The sequence below is a fragment of the Geotrypetes seraphini genome, chromosome 7 (genome assembly GCF_902459505.1).
Source record: "Geotrypetes seraphini chromosome 7, aGeoSer1.1, whole genome shotgun sequence".
In the NCBI taxonomy this organism is placed as follows: Eukaryota; Metazoa; Chordata; class Amphibia; order Gymnophiona; family Dermophiidae; genus Geotrypetes; species Geotrypetes seraphini.
In genome coordinates this window covers 174,153,850-174,172,652 of record NC_047090.1, presented here as the reverse complement: position 1 = coordinate 174,172,652, position 18,803 = coordinate 174,153,850, and the positions used below count along the sequence as shown (strand labels likewise).

The 18,803-nt window shown below is 48.0% G+C and overlaps 1 protein-coding gene across 4 annotated transcripts in view; it reads right to left on the bottom strand.

The window, feature by feature from the left end:
• ITPK1 (inositol-tetrakisphosphate 1-kinase) overlaps positions 1-18,803 on the bottom strand; it is a 235,255-nt gene that overhangs the window by 9,628 nt on the left and 206,824 nt on the right. For all 4 annotated transcript variants that reach the window (XM_033952831.1, XM_033952829.1, XM_033952830.1 and 1 more), the window contains 3 exons: positions 16,464-16,562; positions 6,798-6,838; positions 4,978-5,143 (listed from right to left, as the gene is read on the bottom strand). In XM_033952831.1, the coding sequence (XP_033808722.1) occupies positions 4,978-5,143; positions 6,798-6,838; positions 16,464-16,562 (306 nt within the window). The remainder of the gene's footprint in view (positions 1-4,977; positions 5,144-6,797; positions 6,839-16,463; positions 16,563-18,803) is intronic.

Sequence of the window (18,803 nt, the reverse complement as noted above, 5' to 3'; positions counted from 1 at the left end):
AAAAATATTGATCAGATAAGTAGCATAATGACTCTCAAAAAAAGATTTCATTATGCTACTTATCTACATAAGAACATAAGAAGTTGCCTCCACTGGGTCAGACCAGAGGTCTATCTCGCCCAGCGTTTCACTCCCGCGGCGGCCCATCAGGTCCGTGACGTGTGAAGTGGTCTCTGACCATTCCTATAACCTACCTCAAGTTCTATCTGTACCCCTCTATCCCCTTATCATCCAGGAACCTATCCAAACCCTTCTTGAACCCCTGTACAGAGTTCTGGCCTATCACATCCTCCGGAAGCGCGTTCCATGTGTCCACCACCCTCTGGGTAAAAAAGAACCTCCTAGCATTTGTTCTAAACCTGTCCCCTTTCAATTTCTCCGAGTGACCCCTAGTGCTTGTGGCTCCCCACAGTTTGAAGAATCTGTCCTTATTTACTTTCTCTATGCCCTTAAGGATTTTGAAGGTCTCTATCATGTCCCCTCTAAGTCTCCTCTTCTCCAGGGAGAACATCCCCAGCATTTTTAACCTGTCAGCGTATGAAAATTTTTCCATACCTTTTATCAGTTTAGTCGCCCTCCTCTGCACTCCCTCGAGTACCGCCATGTCCTTCTTGAGGTACGGCGACCAGTATTGAACACAGTACTCCAGGTGCGGGCGCACCATCGCGCGATACAGTGGCATGATGACTTCCTTCGTCCTGGTTGTGATACCCTTTTTGATGATGCCCAGCATTCTGTTTGCTTTCTTTGAGGCTGTCGCACATTGTGCCGATGGTTTCAGTGATGTGTCGACCATCACCCCCAGGTCCCTTTCAAGGTTACTCACCCCTAGCAGTGTTCCCCCCATTTTGTAGCTGAACATCGGGTTCTTTTTCCCTACATGCATGACCTTGCATTTCTCTACGTTAAAACTCATTTGCCACTTTTTTGCCCAGTCTTCCAGTCTCGTTAGGTCCCTTTGCAGGTCTTCACAGTCTGCCGTGTTTCTAACCCTGCTGCAGAGTTTGGTGTCATCAGCAAAATTGATAACCTCACATTTCGTCCCTGTCTCCAGATCGTTAATAAATATATTGAAGAGTAGAGGTCCCAGCACCGACCCCTGTGGAACTCCGCTCGTGACCCATTGCCAATCTGAGTATTGGCCCTTTACTCCGACCCTCTGTTTCCTGCCTGCCAACCAGTGTTTGATCCATCGGTGGATATCCCCTTGCACCCCGTGGTTCCACAGCTTTTTAAGTAGCCGTTCATGAGGTACCTTGTCGAAGGCTTTTTGGAAGTCAAGGTAAATGATGTCTATGGATTCCCCCTTATCCATCTAGCTGTTTATTCCCTCAAAGAAGTACAGCAAGTTCCTGAGACATGACCTTCCCTTGCAGAAGCCGTGCTGGCTCGCCTTCAGTTGTCCATTGTTTTCTATGTGTTCACAGATTGTGTCTTTTACCATTGCTTCCATCATCTTCCCTGGAACCGAGGTCAAGCTCACAGGCCTGTAGTTTCCCGGGTCACCCCTTGATCCCTTCTTAAAGATGGGCGTGACATTCGCTATTTTCCAGTCCTCTGGGATCTCCCCAGTTTTTAGGGAGAGGTTACATATTTGGCGAAGTATCTCTGCTATTTCGTTTCTCAGTTCTTTTAGTACCCTTGGGTGGATGCCGTCAGGGCCTGGTGATTTGTCGCTCTTTAGCCTGTCTATCTGTCTGAGGACATCCTCTTTGCTTACCTCTAGTTGTACCAGCCTTTCGTCGTGTTCTCCGTTTATAATCACCTCGGGTTCCGGGATATTGGATGTGTCTTCTCTGGTGAAGACTGACGAGAAGAATTTGTTTAACCTTTCAGCTATCTCTTTTTCTTCCTTTATCGCTCCTTTCCTGTCTCCGTCGTCCAGTGGTCCCACTTCCTCTCTGGCTGGTTGTTTCCCTTTCACATACCTGAAGAAGGGTTTGAAGTTTCTTGCTTCTCCTGCCAGTCTTTCCTCATATTCCCTCTTTGCTTTCCTGACCTCTCGATGACATTCTTTCTGGTGTCTTTTGTGCTCTTTCTGGTTTTCCTTTGTTAGTTCCTTTTTCCATTTCTTGAAGGATGATTTCTTGTCGCTTATCGCCTTTTTAACTGCAGTTGTTATCCATGCTGGGTTTCTAGTTCGATTTTTTTTGCACCCTTTCCTAAACCTTGGGACACACCGGTCTTGTGCCTCGAGCACTGTGCCTTTAAGCAGTGTCCAGGCTTCCTTTACGGTCTTCACCTTCCCTGAGCTGTTATTGAGCTTTTTTCCTACCATTTTCCTCATGTCCTTGTAGTTTCCTTTTCTGAAGTTGAGTGCTGTCGTTGTGGTCCTTTTTACCTTTGATGTTCCCATGCTTAATTTGTACTGGATCATGTTGTGATCGCTGTTTCCTAATGGTGCTAGTACCACCACTTCCCCCGTGTCTTTCTCAATAACAGACTATGGACTTTTCCTCCAGGAACTTGTCCAAACCTTCCTTAAAACCAGCTACGCTATCCGCTCTTACCACAACCTCTAGCAATACGTTCCAGAGCTTAACTATTCCGAGTGAAAAAAAAATTTCCTCCTATTGGTTTTAAAAGTTTTACTTCATCGAGTGTCCCCTACTCTTTGCAATTTTTGACGGAGTGAAAAATCGATCCACTTGTACCCGTTCTACTCCACTCAGGATTTTGTAGACTTCAATCATGTCTCCCCCTCAGCCGTCTCTTTTCTAAGCTGAAGAGCTTGGTGACCTGGGGGCTAGTCAGAGCAGGAGTGATCCTCAATCTTTCCTACCTGTGCCACTGTCAAAATGGCCGTCATGAACTCCAGCAGCAGCATTGCGAGACTTCTGCTGGGATTCATGGCAGCTATTTTGACAGCAGAGACAGGGCTGGCTCCTGCCCTGAATAGTTACTAGGCCACCAGGGACTCTAAGATAGGTTTAACCTTTTCCTTCCGTGTGTCCCGGATGACGGGACGTTCCAAAAATGTCGTTGCCATCGTGGATAAACAGTCTGTATGGACTAATAAAGAGCCAGGAACACAAAATATTTGAATTTACAGACTTATGACTTATTTACATTATGTTTACAATAGCCGTAAATGATAACGGTGAATAATACAAAACTTTGCTAAAATAATTACGATAGGAAAAGGTTAATAAGGACTATGGGTGGGTTTGATGGATGCGGGGGGGGGGGGGGGGGGAGAGATAAGCCCAGCCAAGCTTGCTCCTATTTGGATGGGGTAGAGGAAAAACCGATTCCACTCCTGTTTCGGAAACTGAGCTCACTCCTGTTTGGAGGGAAGCAAGCGTGTGCTGTGGGTACATAGTCCTGAGTTTCGGTTTCAGCTGAAAATCTATCAGCATTTAAGACCAAAACTGAAACAGGGCCGAACACAGATTTCAGGCTGGTTTTGGCACAAAACCGAAACTTGGTCAGTCTCTACTTACGGTGCTGTTGAGTTTATCTAAATATTTGCTCACATAAGAACATAAGACTAGCAGTACCGGGTCAGACATCTAGCCCAGTATCCTGTTTCCACGGTGGCCAATCCAGGTCACACGTAGCCAGCAGAAACTCAAATGGAAGCAACGTTCCGTGCTACCGATTCCAGGGCAAGCAGTGGCTTCCCCCCCGTGTCTGTCTTAATAGCCAAACCTTTGTCCCAACCCTTTTTAAGCCCAGCTACATCCTCTGCTGCTGCCACAATCAGTTCCAGAGCTTAACTATGCTTTGAGCGAAAAAATATTTCCTATTGGTTTCAAAAGTATCTCCCTGCAGCTTCACTGAGTGTCCCCTAGTCTTTGTAAATCCTGATGCAATAAAAAAAAAAATCGACCCACTTGTACTTGCTGTACACCCCTCAGGATTTTGTAGACCTCAATCATATCTCCTCTCATCTGTTTTGTTGGTTTTTTTTTTCCAAGCTAAAGAGCCCTAAGCGCTTTAATCTTTCCTCATACGAGAGGAGTTCTATCCCCTTTATCTTCTCGGTCGCTCTTCTTTGAACCTTTTCTAATTCTGCTATATCTTTTTTTTTAAGATATGGTGACCAGAATTTAACTTTTTACATTTATCACAGCTCTATAAATAAATTCAATTTAAATATAATTACAATAATTGTGAAGTGTTCAGACCGATACCCATGAATTCAGTGATCTCACCGAACTAGAGTATATTTGGGACCATCATATCACTTCTTTTGTCCCTTTGCCAGCCTCTTTCGTTTATACAATACAGTAGATCTGATGGTCCCAAATATACTCCAGTTCAGTGAGATCACTGAATTCATGGGTATCGGTCTGAACACTTCACAATTATTGTAATTATATTTAAATTGAATTTATTTATAGAGCTGTGATAAATTTAACAATCATGACAGAGTAATATTGTATATCTCTCCAGTGGTTAGGGTGACCAGAATTTAACACAATATTCAAGGTAAGCTTTCACCATTTACAATAGCAACATTACAGAGGCATTATTTATTTATTTATTTATTTGATTTTTAGCCCGTCCTCCCAAAAGAGCCCAGAAAGGGTTACAAAGTACATCCATAATAATCCAGACAGAGCAGAGATGACATTTTACATAAATTACAATATAGACATGACAATAAAACATATGTACTAAGTAGCATCTGGTGAAATTAAGTGACAAAGGTGAGTTGACTGGGTGGCATTTCAGGGTGAATGACTTTAAGGCGCTGGGTTAGTAAAGAGGAAGGTTTTCATGGCCTTCCTGAAGTTCCAGAGTCCATCTAGTGATCTGACAGATGGAGGGATTGTGCGCCAAAGTTATTATGATATTCTAGGTCTTATTTACATACCATCCCTTTCCTAATAACTCTTAGCATCCAGCTGAAAAGATGTTAAAAATGTCTGCAAACTGAGTGTGAGTTAGGAAGGGTGACCCTCTCCCGACACGGAAAAGATACCATTAAACACGGTAAAAACCCTTCTCCTCCACGAACCAGGATTTTACCTGAAATGCCCGCTGAGAAATTCTTTAGCGATGGCCTCTCCACCACGGCGTACGACTCTCCCACCACAAAGACTTTGTACAAGACGGCATTGTGGCTGATGAAGCTCTGAATGACACAGGGGGGCTGGATGGCACTCAGGCCTTCCCGGTTGAATATTATTGCCATCTGGAACACAGAAGGTCCATATTTAGCTCTTGAAAAATCTCAGACCTTTTCCGGTGTTGTCTTGTTCAAGGCATCTGACTGGCCACAATCAACCAAGCAGAAAGTTATAAAGAAAGGAAGAAATCCAAATTAGAGAATGACACGGGGACAAATTTTTCTTCGTCCCCACGAGAACTCATTTTCCCGACCTATCCCTACATGTTCTTTTCCTGCCCCTGCACCATTCCTGCAAGCTCCATCCTTATCTACACAAGCCTCAAACACTTTAAAATCATAAGTAGCAACATTCTAGAGCTCTGACTGTGATGTCATAATGCCTCATTCCACCAGTGCCTAAGCTCCGTCCTCATCTGCACAAGCCTCAAACACTTTAAAATCCTAAGTAGCAACATTCTAGAGCTCTGACTGTGATGTCATAATGCCTCATTCCACCAATGCCTAAGCTCCGTCCTCATCTGCACAAGCCTCAAACACTTTAAAATCCTAAGTAGCAACATTCTAGAGCTCTGACTGTGATGTCATAATGCCTCATTCCACCAATGCCTAAGCTCCGTCCTCATCTACACAAGCCTCAAACACTTTAAAATCATAAGCATTCGAGGCTTGTGCGGTTAAGGCAGAGCTTACAGGAATGGGACAGTGAGAAAACTCACAGGAACAGGACAAGTTCCTGCAGGGACGGAGACAAATTTGTCCCTGTGTCATTCTCTAATCCAAATCCAGATTAAAGCCAAGAGAAAGTATTTTGAATGGTAAATTGAAGCCAGCAAGGAAACAGGCAGAAATCCCAGGCCTTCATGTTCTCTAGTCTTTGTAGCAGACAACAGATAGAAACATTAAGTGGTATAAATAAATAGACTTCTTTCACAGCTCCTTCTTTTTTGTGGGCTCCAACAAATACCATATATACTCGAATATAAATTGATCCGAGTGTAAGACAAGGTACCCTTTTTCCCCCCCAAAAAGGAGGAAAAAAAGGTTGACTTGAATATAAGATGGGGTGGGGGAGGGGTTAATATTCATGTGTCCTGCTCCCCACCCTCCTCACTCCCTCCTCTTCCAGGCTCTACACTCAGCCCCCTCCCCCCCTGTCAGGTTCTGCACCCAGCCTCCCTCCCTGCCCTGTACCCTGTTCCCCTTCTCTCCAAATGTCCTGCAGGTCTCTACCAGGCCTGACATATGACATGGTGGGCTGAAACCGGGGGGGTGGGGGTGGGGGAGGGTGGGGGAGGAGACATGATTCCCTGGGCCTCTAAAGGGGGGCCCAGCGCTAGTTTCCAAGGGGGGAGGTCTGGCTCCATGGTCCTGCATCTTCCTCTCATCCTTTCCTTAACAAGCCTCTCTTTCAAGAGGTTCCCTGCAATGAGAGGAGGCAGGATATGACATGGGGGAGTTTCCTAGTCAGCCACAGGCAGTATGTGAGAGTTGCTACAGGAGGGAGGCGGTAGGGCAGAGTTTGGGGCAGGGCCAGACCCTCGATACTGTTTGCCCCAGCCTCGGCTTTGTATCTCGGCAGCCCTGACAGGCAGCACATGGCTATTTATAATTCTACTCGGTGCAATTTATGAGGGAGAGAAAACCATACACTAACAGCTGGGAAACGCTGCAGACAGGGGAGGGTGGCTATGAAGCTCAGAAATAATGGTTCACTCACCTCATGAGAATTTGTGCCGTGTGCCACTTTTGTTTTACAAACTAAAAGGAAAGAACAAGAATAAACCAAATTACTGAAAAAGGTTTCACAGGTCAAGCCCTAGTACAGATACAGAGGTGCATAATCAGAAGGCTCCAAGGGAAAAGGGGGACACTGTCCTTCCAAAAATCACAGCTGCCAAGTTACCCCGTTCCAGGATGAAATTTTTAGACCAGAATTTAAATCGCTGACCATCCTTTTCTGAGGCATCCTGGGATCTGCAACAATGATTTCAATGGAAAGAATTGGGGATTTCCAAATATCATGGTGTTTTGAGATGTAAATCCAAAACCAGGAGGGGCCAAGAAGTCCCCCTCCCTGGAATGGGGTAACATAGCAACTCTCCTTCTGTTATTTATTTGCTTATTACATTTATATCCTGCTTTAACTAAAGTGGGTTACAAAACAAACATATGTAATAAAACCATAAGGGTAGGAGGGAGGGGTTTGGACTGGAATTGTTTTGGGGAATTTTTAAATAGTTTTTTGTGGGTATTTACATTCTTGATTAATAGGTGGGAGGGTGAGGGAAAATAATTGCTTATTACTATATGTAAGTTTATTGATCTTTTCTTGTAATATTATATGTACATGAAAGCAATGTTACTTACTGTAACAGTTGTTATCCAGGGACAGCAGGCAGCTATTCTCACTAGTGGGTGATGTCATCAGACAGAGCCCCGGTACGGACGTCTCACAAGCACGTGTTGCTTGTAGAAACTTAAAAGTTTCTAGATGCCCGCACCGCGCATGCGCCGGTGCCTTCCCGCCCGGAGATCCGGGCGTGTCTCCTCAGTTCAGGTAGCTAGCCTGAGAAGCCAACCCAGGGGAGGTGGGTGGGACGTGAGAATAGCTGCCTGCTGTCCCTGGATAACAACTGTTACGGTAAGTAACATTGCTTTATCCCAGGACAAGCAGGCAGGTATTCTCACTAGTGGGTGACCTCCAAGCTAACCTCAGTGGGATGGAGGGGGAGTTGGCGACTTAAGAGAATAAATTTTTCAATACTGTTTGGCCAAACTGTCCATCCCGTCTGTAGAGAGTATCCAGACAATAATGTGAGGTGAATGTGTGAACCGAGGACCAGGTGGCAGCCTTACAAATCTCCTTGATTGGTGTTGATCTGAGGAATGCTACTGAGGCTGCCATTGCTCTGACCTTATGGGCTGTGACCTTACAAGGAAGTGATAATCCAGCCTGGGCATAGCAGAAAGAGATACAAGCCGCCATCCAATTAGAGATGGTGCGCTTTGATACGGGTCTTCCCAACTTATTAGGATCGAAGGAGACAAAAAGTTGAGGAGTGGTTCTGTGTGGCTTGGTGCGATCCAGGTAGAAAGCCAAAGCACGTTTACAGTCTAGAGTGTGAAGGGCCGATTCTCTGTGGTGAGAATGGGGCTTAGGGAAGAATACTGGAAGTACAATGGATTGGTTGAGATGAAATTCGGAGACCACCTTAGGCAGGAATTTCGGGTGAGTGCAGAGGACCACCTTGTCATGATGGAATACTGTGAATGGTGGGTCCGCCATCAATGCCTGGAGTTCGCTGACTCTGCGAGCGGACGTAAGGGCTACAAGAAAAAGCACTTTCCAGGTGAGATACTTAAGAGGGGCCCTGTTGAGTGGTTCAAACGGGGGCTTCATGAGACGGGAAAGGACTACGTTGAGGTCCCAAACTACTGGGGGTGGTTTGAGAGGAGGATTAACATGGAAGAGTCCTTTCATAAATCTGGCGACCACCGGATGGGCCGAGAGGGGTTTCCCTTGTAGGGGCTGGTGGAACGCCGCAATAGCGCTCAGGTGGACTCGTATGGATGTAGACTTGAGCCCAGATTGAGATAGGTGTAGGAGATAGTCCAGCACGGAGGATAAGGAAGCTCGTTGAGGTTCCTTTGATTTAGAAACACACCATGAGGAGAATCTAGTCCATTTCTGGGAGTAGCATTGTCGAGTGGCGGGCTTCCTGGAAGCCTCCAAGACCTCCCTCACTTCTTGTGAGAATTGGTGAGGGGTTACGTTGAGAGGAACCAAGCTGTCAGGTGGAGAGACTGCAGGTTGGGATGAAGCAGTGATCCTTGATGTTGAGTAAGTAGTGAAGGAAACACTGGAAGTGGTACTGGTTCCCTGCTGCTGAGTTGAAGTAGAAGGGAGAACCAAGGTTGTCTGGGCCACCGAGGAGCTATTAGAATCATGGTGGCCTGTTCGAGTTTCAGCTTGACCAGAGTCTTCTGGATCAGCGGGAATGGTGGGAACGCATATAGAAATCGTTTCCCCCAGTTCAGTAGAAAAGCATCTGCCTCGAGGCGATGAGGAGTGTAGATCCTGGAGCAGAACTGAGGCAGTTTGGAGTTGTGGGGAGCCGCAAAGAGGTCTATCTGAGGCGTCCCCCACTGTGTGAAGATTTGGTGAAGGGGGCTGGAATGGAGAGTCCATTCGTGCGGTTGTAGTAGACGACTTAGTTTGTCTGCTAAGACGTTGTTCTCCCCCTGAATGTAGACAGCTCTGAGGAAGGCGTTGTGGCGCACCGCCCAGTCCCAGACTCGTAGAGCTTCCTGGCAAAGGAGGGCCGAGCCCGTGCCTCCTTGCTTGTTGATATAATACATGGCAGCCTGATTGTCTGTGCGAATGAGGATCACCATGTCGTGAAGTAGGTGCTGGAAAGCTTGGAGCGCATTGAAGATGGCTCTGAGCTCCAGTAGATTGATTTGGTGTAGTCTTTCCGCACTGGTCCAGAATCCTTGGGTGCGGAGACCATCCAGGTGGGCCCCCCATGCATAATTCGACGAATCGGTTGTGAGAACTTTCTGATGGGGGGGAGAGTGCAACAGCAAACCTCTGGATAGATTCGAAGAGGTCATCCACCAAAGTAGAGACTGCCGAAGAGCAGGTGTGACTAAGATGTGTTTGGATAGTGGATCGGACGTCTGATTCCACTGTGATGCCAGGATCCACTGGGGGATCCTGAGATGGAGTCTGGCAAAGGGTGTCACATGTACTGTGGAGGCCATATGGCCCAGGAGCACCATCAGTTGTCTCGCATGTAGGGTTTGGCGAGTAGACACCGACTGGCAGAGATGAAGAAGAGACTCCATGCGTTGCAGAGGCAGGAATGCTCGGAGTCGAGTGGTGTCCAGGACCGCTCCGATGAAGGGGAGGGACTGGGTGGGTTGTAGATGAGACTTGGAAAAGTTGATCTCGAAGCCCAAATTCTGGAGGAAGTAGGTTGTAGCCAAGACCGCCGAAGTGACCTCTGGGGCTGACGGGGCCTTGATGAGCCAGTCGTCGAGGTATGGGAACACCTGTAGACCCCTGTCTCGGAGTGCCGCGGCCACTACCACCAGGCACTTTGTGAAGACTCTGGGGGACGAAGAGAGGCCGAATGGTAGCACTCGATACTGTAGGTGCAGATTTCCCACCCGAAATCTGAGGAACTTTCGGGAGGCCGGGTGAATGGGGATGTGAGTGTAGGCCTCCTTGAGATCCAGGGAGCATAACCAGTCGTTCTGCTCGAGGAGGGGGTATAGAGAAGCCAAAGTCAACATGCGAAATTTCTCTTTGACCAGGAACTTGTTGAGGGCCCGAAGGTCTAAAATGGGTCGCAGGTCGCCCGTTTTCTTCGGGACGAGGAAGTACCGGGAGTAGAACCCTCGGTTCAATTGGTCTGAAGGGACCGGCTCGACAGCCCGAAGCTGAAGTAAGGTTTGGACTTCCTGAAGAAGAAGGGCGGTCTGTGTTGAGCTTGAAGGATACTCTCTTGGAGGATGGTCCGGGGGGACCCGATGGAATTGAAGAGAGTATCCTTCTCTTATGATGGTAAGGACCCATAGGTCCGTGGTTATGGCCTCCCATCGATGGTAAAAAAGATGGAGGCGGCCCCCTATGGGAGAGGCTGAGTGCAGAACGGTGTCGGTTATGCTCCCAGGAGGGGAGTCAAAAGGGCTGGGGAGCCTTAGGTGCAGCCGGTGGCTGAGGTTTTTGCTGAGACTTCTGGGGAGGTTGTCTCTTCGCAGGTTGTCTCGCAGCAGGCGTTTGTCTGGGCATGTAACGCCGCTGGTAAATCAGGGGTGGCCTGGAAGGTCGAGACTGTTGAGGTTTGGGTTTGGGCCGTAGGATGGATTGAAAAGATTTTTCGTGATCCGACAGCTTCTTGGTAACAGTTTCGATAGACTCATCGAACAGGTCGGCTCCAGCACATGGTACGTTGGCGAGTCTGTCCTGGAGGTTGGGGTCCATATCGATTGTACGGAGCCATGCCAGGCGACGCATGGCTACCGCACTTGCGGCAGCACGTGCCGAGAGTTCGAATGCATCGAAGGAGGATTGCATCAGCTGGAGGCGTAATTGGGAGAGGGAGGCTACCACTTCCTCGAACTCGAATCGAGCTTGGGTGTCTATGAATGGAGTGAACTTGCGGAGCACCGGCAAGAAGAACTCCAGATAGGAAGAGAAAAAGAAATTGTAGTTCAGCACCCGTGACGCCATCATGGAGTTTTGATAGAATTTTCTACCAAATTTGTCCATCGTTCTCCCCTCTCGGCCCGGCGGTACAGAGGCATAGTCCTGAGAGGGATGAGAGCGTTTAAGAGAGGACTCGACCAGTAGGGATTGGTGGGAGAGTTGAGGGCCCTCAAACCCTTTATGGTGCACGATGCGGTATCGAGCATCGAGTTTGCTGGGAATCGCCGGTATGGAGTACGGTGTTTCGAAACACTGCATGAAGGTCTGATCCAGCAATTTATGCAGGGGGAGCCGAAGCGACTCCGTCGGAGGGTTAGGTAAATGCATGGTGTCCAGATACTCTTTGGAGTATCGGGAGCCCGTGTCAAGGGTCACATCCAGATCATCCGCCATTTGTCGGAGGAATGATGAGAAAGACAATTGATCCGCCAGCGTCGGTCTGTGGGACGGGCTGGAGGAGGAAGAGGCCTCCGGGTCCATGGACATCGGGGAGTGGCAAGGAGAGTCGGGTACGGGTGTCTCCTCGTACTCCGGTCCCTCCGGAGGGGACACCTCTGGTGAGGAGTATCCCATACGTTGCAGTTTTTTCTGCGGTGACACCTTCGAATGGCGTGAAGAGTGCCAGGATGAGTGTCTTGATCGGTGCCCGTCTCGGTGGCGGGACGGGGATCGGGATCGTCTGTGCATCACATGGTCTCCCGAGGCCCCCAAGTAGTGGATAGGGCTGGAAGCGGTGGATCGCAACTGGGGTTGCGATGCGGATTCTTGCGATGCTACCCAAGTCTGGTAAGGGGTACGGAAGAACTCTTCCTGACTATGCCCAGGGCTTTGAGTATCGATCGGAGGTCTGGTCCCATGTTGGCGCGGAGGCGTAATGGGCTCTAATGGCGGCATATCGGTAAGCGAGGCTTGCCGCATGGGCATTGCCGCCCTCCCCCGTTCGTCCTCGTCGGTTCTCGAGGTCGAACGGCGTGGAGGAGGGGGAGGGGGCGGACCGCCCCTTTGGACCGGTACCGGGAGGTCACCCTGTATGGCAGCGATGAGCCCGGGTCCGATGGTCTGCATGAGCTCAACGAATTGAGCTTCCAGCATGGACCGTAGCGAAGCCGATAAGGAGGGATCCGCACCGAAAGGGGGTCCTCCTGCACGGTCATCGCGCTCCTTCGAGGTCGAGTGCTTCTGCTTAGTAGCTTTCGGCACTTTGATGACCACTGGTGGCACTGTGGAAGGAAGAGGTACCTGAACCGAGGAGACCGGGGCAGGCACCGACGTCGAGCTCGTGGATGGTGTCGGGATGAACGATGCCGGTTTCACCACACTCGATGCAGGAGGGGTCGATACCGGTTTCGCCCGAACCGGGGAGGTATCAGATGAAGTGGAGGCTGAGGGATCCTTAGCTGCGTCCATCTTGAACATCGATTCCCACAATAGGCAACGCCGTTTGAATGAGCGTGCCGTAAGGGTAGAGCAAGGCCTGCACGATTTCGGAATGTGGTCAGGGCCCAAACACTGCAAACAGCGCCGGTGAGGGTCCGTAAGTGAAATCGCGCGTTGGCACTTGCTGCACTTTTTAAACCCGGTGATTGGCCGGGACATAGGCCGGAAAATCTCCGCCGCGAGGTCGAAGCCAGTGGGCCTGAGCCACGTGGCCGGCCCGTTCGACCCGCCGGAGGAAATAATCTTCTTTTTTTTTTTTTTTTTTTTTTACTGAAAAAGAAAAGTACTGTTAACTGTAATTAAAAGAAAGCGAAAACGCGGACAAGGAAGGCAAATTTAACTGAATTCAGCTAGCGCATGATGAAGTTGAACTTCTCAGCTCCGCGGAAAGAAAAGAACTGAGGAGACACGCCCGGACCTCCGGGCGGGAAGGCACCGGCGCATGCGCGGTGCGGGCATCTAGAAACTTTTAAGTTTCTACAAGCAACACGTGCTTGTGAGACGTCCGTACCGGGGCTCTGTCTGATGACATCACCCACTAGTGAGAATAGCTGCCTGCTTGTCCTGGGATAATTATTTGTATGCACAATTATAGTTGGAAAATTTAATAAAGATATATTAAAAAAAAAAGATTTACAATCAATGACGCAGAAAATCCAAATGGCAGTGACTGGCAATTACAGCCATCATTCTAAAAATGCTTTCACAAAATAATGAGCCTTGTAAGTGTCTCTTAAACTGATAAGCATTCTCACATAGTCTCAAAGTGCCTGGAAGTTTATCGGTGCTACGCAGTTTTTTTAAAAAGGCCCATCTGAACCTTGTCAAAAACCAGAGAGCATGGAATGCTCTCCTTGGCTGTACAACTTTTGAAAGCAAAATTAAACAAATATTCAATATCTAACGAAACAAGGAGAAAAATAACCTATGTAGTAGTTCTCCTAAAGTAGAGCTTCAAGTGACCTCAAAGCTCACGTCCAACATCAAACCTGGATGATTCTTCAGCTGGTGCAATCTAGAGAATGACACGGTGACAAAATTCATCACTGTTCCTGTCCCTGCGGATAAATGGGGGAAATCATCCCGCGTCATTCTTTAGCGTCTGTCTCAACCTCAGTCCTTCTACACCAGCATTCTTCAATGCAAGGCTTGAGGGTCAGTGGTTGTGGGTTCATAGACAACCCCGCGAAAGACAAAGGCACGCGCCGACAACTGAGTGCAAGACGGAGGCGCGCGCCAAAGAAAATTACAGTTTTTAGGAGCTCCGATGGGGGGTTTTGTTGGGGAGCCCCCCCAGTTTACTTAATAGAGATCGCGCCGGCGTTGTGGGGGGTTGTTACCCTCCACATTTTACTGTAAACTTAACTTTTTCCGTAAAAACAGGGAAAAAGTGAAGTTTTCAGTAAAATGAGGGGGGTTACAACCCCCCCACCCCCCACAACGCCCCCAGAACGCGGCGCAATCTCTATTAAGTAAAGTGGGGGGTTCCCCCCCATGCTCTCCCCGTCGGAGCCGTAAAAACTGTAATTTTCTGCGGCGCGCGTCTCCGCGCTGCGCTCGTCTGTGCGCGCCTTTGTCTCGGCGCGCTTTTGACCTGACACCGTGGTTGTGGCCATTCGTACTCTGATTTTTCCCTCTCTCCTTAAAGAAGGACATGGAGATGGTTTCCCCACAGTTATCCGTGGGGACGGTAACGGTGACGAATATTGTCCCCAGTGTCAGTCTCAAGTGCAATTGAAGGTCATCAGAGTTCACGGAGCATCCGGAATCCCCCAGGGAATGTCTGCACAGTCATGTTATAAACATGGGAGATTTTGCTAACAAAGGGGGTAATTCTATAACTTGGGCATCTTCAGTGAGGTATGCCAATGCCATGCACAGAGCGCCAATCTTATAACAAGATCTGCATGCCAAGAAGCCATTATAGAATCTACTGCAAGCTGGAACTGGCATGCAAAAGGTTAAGTGTGACCATTTATGCCAGCTGTATGACAGGTGTAAATTGGAACACCTGGGTAGTATTCTATGCCAGGGATTCTCCCACCCAGTCCTCGGGACACACCGAGCCAGTCAAGCTATCCACAATGAATATGCATGAGATAGATAACATAAGAATTGCCGCTGCTGGGTCAGACCGGTGGTCCATCGTGCCCAGCGGTCCGCTCACGCGGTGGCCCTTAGGTCAAAGACCAGTGCCCTATTTGAGTCTAGCCTTACCTGAGTACGTTCTGGTTCAGCAGAAACTTGTCCAACCTTGTCTTGAATCCCTGAAAACTTGACTGACGAGGTGTGTCAAGGACTGGGTTGAGAACCCCTGCTATAAGTTATGTTGAAGACACATCCATAGTCCACCTATGCTCTGGAACCCTGTGCACATTCTCCCAAAATAAGAGTTACCATATGGCTGCAGAAAAAAGAGGACGGATTAAGACATCCGGGTTTTACTTCCATTAATTTCAGTAGAAGTATATAACCCACATGTCTCAATCTGTCCTCCTTACTTCCATTGCTTTCAATGGAAGTAAAACTCGGATGTCTCAATCCTTCCTCCTTTTTCTGGAGCTATAAGGCAACCCTATCCCAAAAAAGCACAAACACGAGCAGCAATAGTGCCAAAAAGTTCTTTATCGACTCAAAACTCCCTGAATCTTGTTAACTCACAGGATCAGGCACACGAGAACAGTCTCTTGTCCAAAAAGTTCTGAGAGGGGCCTATAGCTGACAGGACCCAAAACATGGACCGTGACTTGTGACTGCCGACCCAAACACAGTCTTTCAACAGTTTTTCCCCCACTCAAGAAACAAGAACAAGGCTCACATGTAATTCAGTCAAGCAGAATGCAAGGAGCATGCTGGGGCTACTTCTCTGGGAAGTCTCTTGCTGTGGGACCTCTCCTAATGATTTCAGTCTGGGGGCAGAACTGCTCCTCCCCGCCCGAGTCCCATCCCTCTGACTCAACAGGGCTATATTTCTTTCCTAATGGATCTCAGTACTGAGCTGCAAAGCTCAGGGAGTTCTGGGTCAGGTGGCTTTGCCCGATTTGTCTGATGCCCCCTCCTGCCCAATAGCAGAACTGCAGTCATAGCGAGGGAAAACCCCTGAATCTCTCACATGCCCATATAAACTCCTCCCTTGCATTTACTTTCTATAAATTAGGCGTGAACTTGTAGAATGGTACCCGGTGCAGTTACGCTCATGCCTACTTATTTCGGCGCTTCTGATAAATGGCGCAAAAATGTTGGCACAATATTGGCACAACAGATAAGATGTCAATAATTCAGCCACGGGTGTAAAATTCAAGATACGTTTTATTGATTGTACAGTTACAGATCTCTTTGCTCCTTACATTGACCTGTGTTGAATGCTCTATTCATGTGACAGAGTAATAAGCCTTTGAGACTCTTGACAAAGGCAAAGACGCCGAAACACTTCGAGTCCTCGCAGTGCTACAATCAACAATGTGTATCTTGAATTTTACACACGTGGCTGAATTATTGACATCACACCCTCACCACGCCTCTGTTGTGCTGTGCTCTTCTCGTCGGTGAAGCCGCCTTGGGCTTTTTCCTTCAGTGGCAAAAGTGTTGGCGCTAAGTTATAGAATTGCCCTGAAAGAAATGGAACATGCATTTTTAAACCCATGCAAACAGAACTGCCCGGCACGTTTTTCAGATTTGTCTACAAGCTAATGCCATTGCCACTGGCACCAGGAGGCTCAGCAGAGTACGCACTGAATGGAAAGGCGATGCCGTTCTTCTCCAGGAGGCGCATCGTCTCTTCTCCGCATTCACTCGTCAGCTCCATGAAAGGGGGGGAACAGAGTCTCTCATCTAAAAGACAAAAATGGTGGGAGAGACTTAAATTAGGGAATCGGAAAAAGAAGCAAATACTCCCCTACGAGTAAAAAAAAAAAAGAATGGCAAGCAGAAGAAAGTAGGGGAAGACCAATTCGATTCCAACTTGAACATTGAGCTCAATATAAAATCATCGATGACAACAGACTTGTAGATTAATAGGTCCAGACTCATGCAGCGTGCCATAACTCAAAAATGAGGACACTTGACAGCCCGCCCTTCCCTCCTCCGGTCCTGTCCCTCCACCATCCCATCCATAGGGACAGATTCTATAACTGGGTGCCTAAAAAGATAGGACCTAAAGTTAGGCACCTATTTCATGTCAATCACACTTAGGCGCCTAGGCCAGGGTTTTAAAAGCCTACATTACAGGCACCTAAGTACTTCTCCACCCCTAAACATGCCTAACTTTAGAATTAAATAAATAAATAATAAATAATAACAGTTTATATACCGCAATACCGTTAAGTTCTATGCGGTTTACAAAAGATTAGTGGAGTACAAGTTGAGTTAACTTAAGGGATGTGGGAACAATGGGGAGAAAGGGCAAGAGAGGGGAAAGAGGGAAGTGGGTCAGCTGTCTAGGTATTTCAGGAATAGGTGAGTTTTGAGGCGTTTCCTGAATACCTCATAAGTGGTGGGCAATAGGAGTTGTTCTAGGTCTTTACCCCATAGAGCAGCCTGATGTGAGAGAAGATGCTCATGGTGTTTTTTTAGTTTGCATCCTCTAACCGGGGGAGAAACGAAGTGCGAGTGGGAGCTTCTCTTGTGTTTGTTGGCTGAGAAGGAGAATAGGTTAGTGATGTATTTAGGGGTTAGACCGTAGAAAACTTTAAAACAGAGGCAGGCGAACTTAAACTTTACACGAGCTTCCATCGGCAGCCAGTGTAGCTGTTTGAAGTATGGCGTCATGTGATCGAACTTCTTTAGACCGAAGATTAGTCTGACCGCAGTGTTTTGCATTAGTTGTAATCGTCGCATATTCTTTTGGGGGATTGCTAAGTAGGCGATGTTACAGTAGTCGAGTTGACTTAATACGAGGGATTGTACCAAGATTCTGAAGGCAGAGCTATCAAAGTATGCTTTAATGGATTTAAGTTTCCAGAGGGTGAAAAAACTCTTTTTGATTAGGGAGTCCACCCCGTTAGGCACCTATCTTATGTAGAATCATGCCTAAGAAGACAGGCGTCCATCACCCAATTAATTTTTAATTTTTTCAATTATGAGCTTATTAAAGCTCATAATTCAAGCCAATATACTAATTAAGTTAGGTGTCTATTTATTTAGGAAACTGTCTGGCACATACCTTTTAGGCACCTTTTACAGAATTTCCCTCATAGAGCCCTGCCCTTGCCTCCCCACTCTGTCTTCCCCTTCAACGTCTTCCTCCCACCACCACCACCCTTCCCTCTCACCACCTCACCGCCCTTCAGCACCCTTCGCGTGGCCCGAGAATCTCCTGGAAGTTGCGTCAGAGAAGATTCCGCCCACACACACGCGACTGCAGGCAGGCTCAGCCAGCTTAAGAACATAAGAAGGTGCCTCCGCTGGGACAGACCAGAGGTCCATCTTGCCCAGCGGTCCGCTCACGCGGTGGCCCATCAGGCCTATCACCTGAACAGTGGTCCCAGACTAATTTTGTAACTTACCTCTAATCCTCTAATCCTATCCTTATAACCTACCTCTACTCCTATCTGTACCCCTCAATCCCTTTGTCCTCTAGGTACCTATCCAAACCTTCAGCAAGTTACTTTACTAACGCGCCGCAAAGATAAGGGGAAGGGAGGGGGATAGATTCGGTAAGTAGGAAGGAGGGAGGGGCTGTGTGTGATCGATGACCGCGCACGTTCCCTCCCTTAACTGCGGGGACAAGGTCATTCACCGTTCCATGGGGCGGTGGATGGCCTTGTCCCCATGCCCGCAGTGAGCACTTCCCCCCCCCCCCTCACCGTTTCAGCGGGTAACAGCCACCGTGTCATTCTCTAGCCTGTATACCTCAAACGACAAAATGGTTTGGGTAGACTGGATTGAACTTTAACGGCAACTCCAGTAGTTGGAACCTAAGAACGGTACCGGGCAGACTTTATGGGCTATGCAAAAACCTGAGGGAATGGTATAGTTTAGGGGCTGAAGAACTTTTGTGTACGAAGGAGGAGTGGGACTTGGGTGTGATAGTATGTTATGATCTTAAGGTGGCCATACTGATTGAAAAGGCGA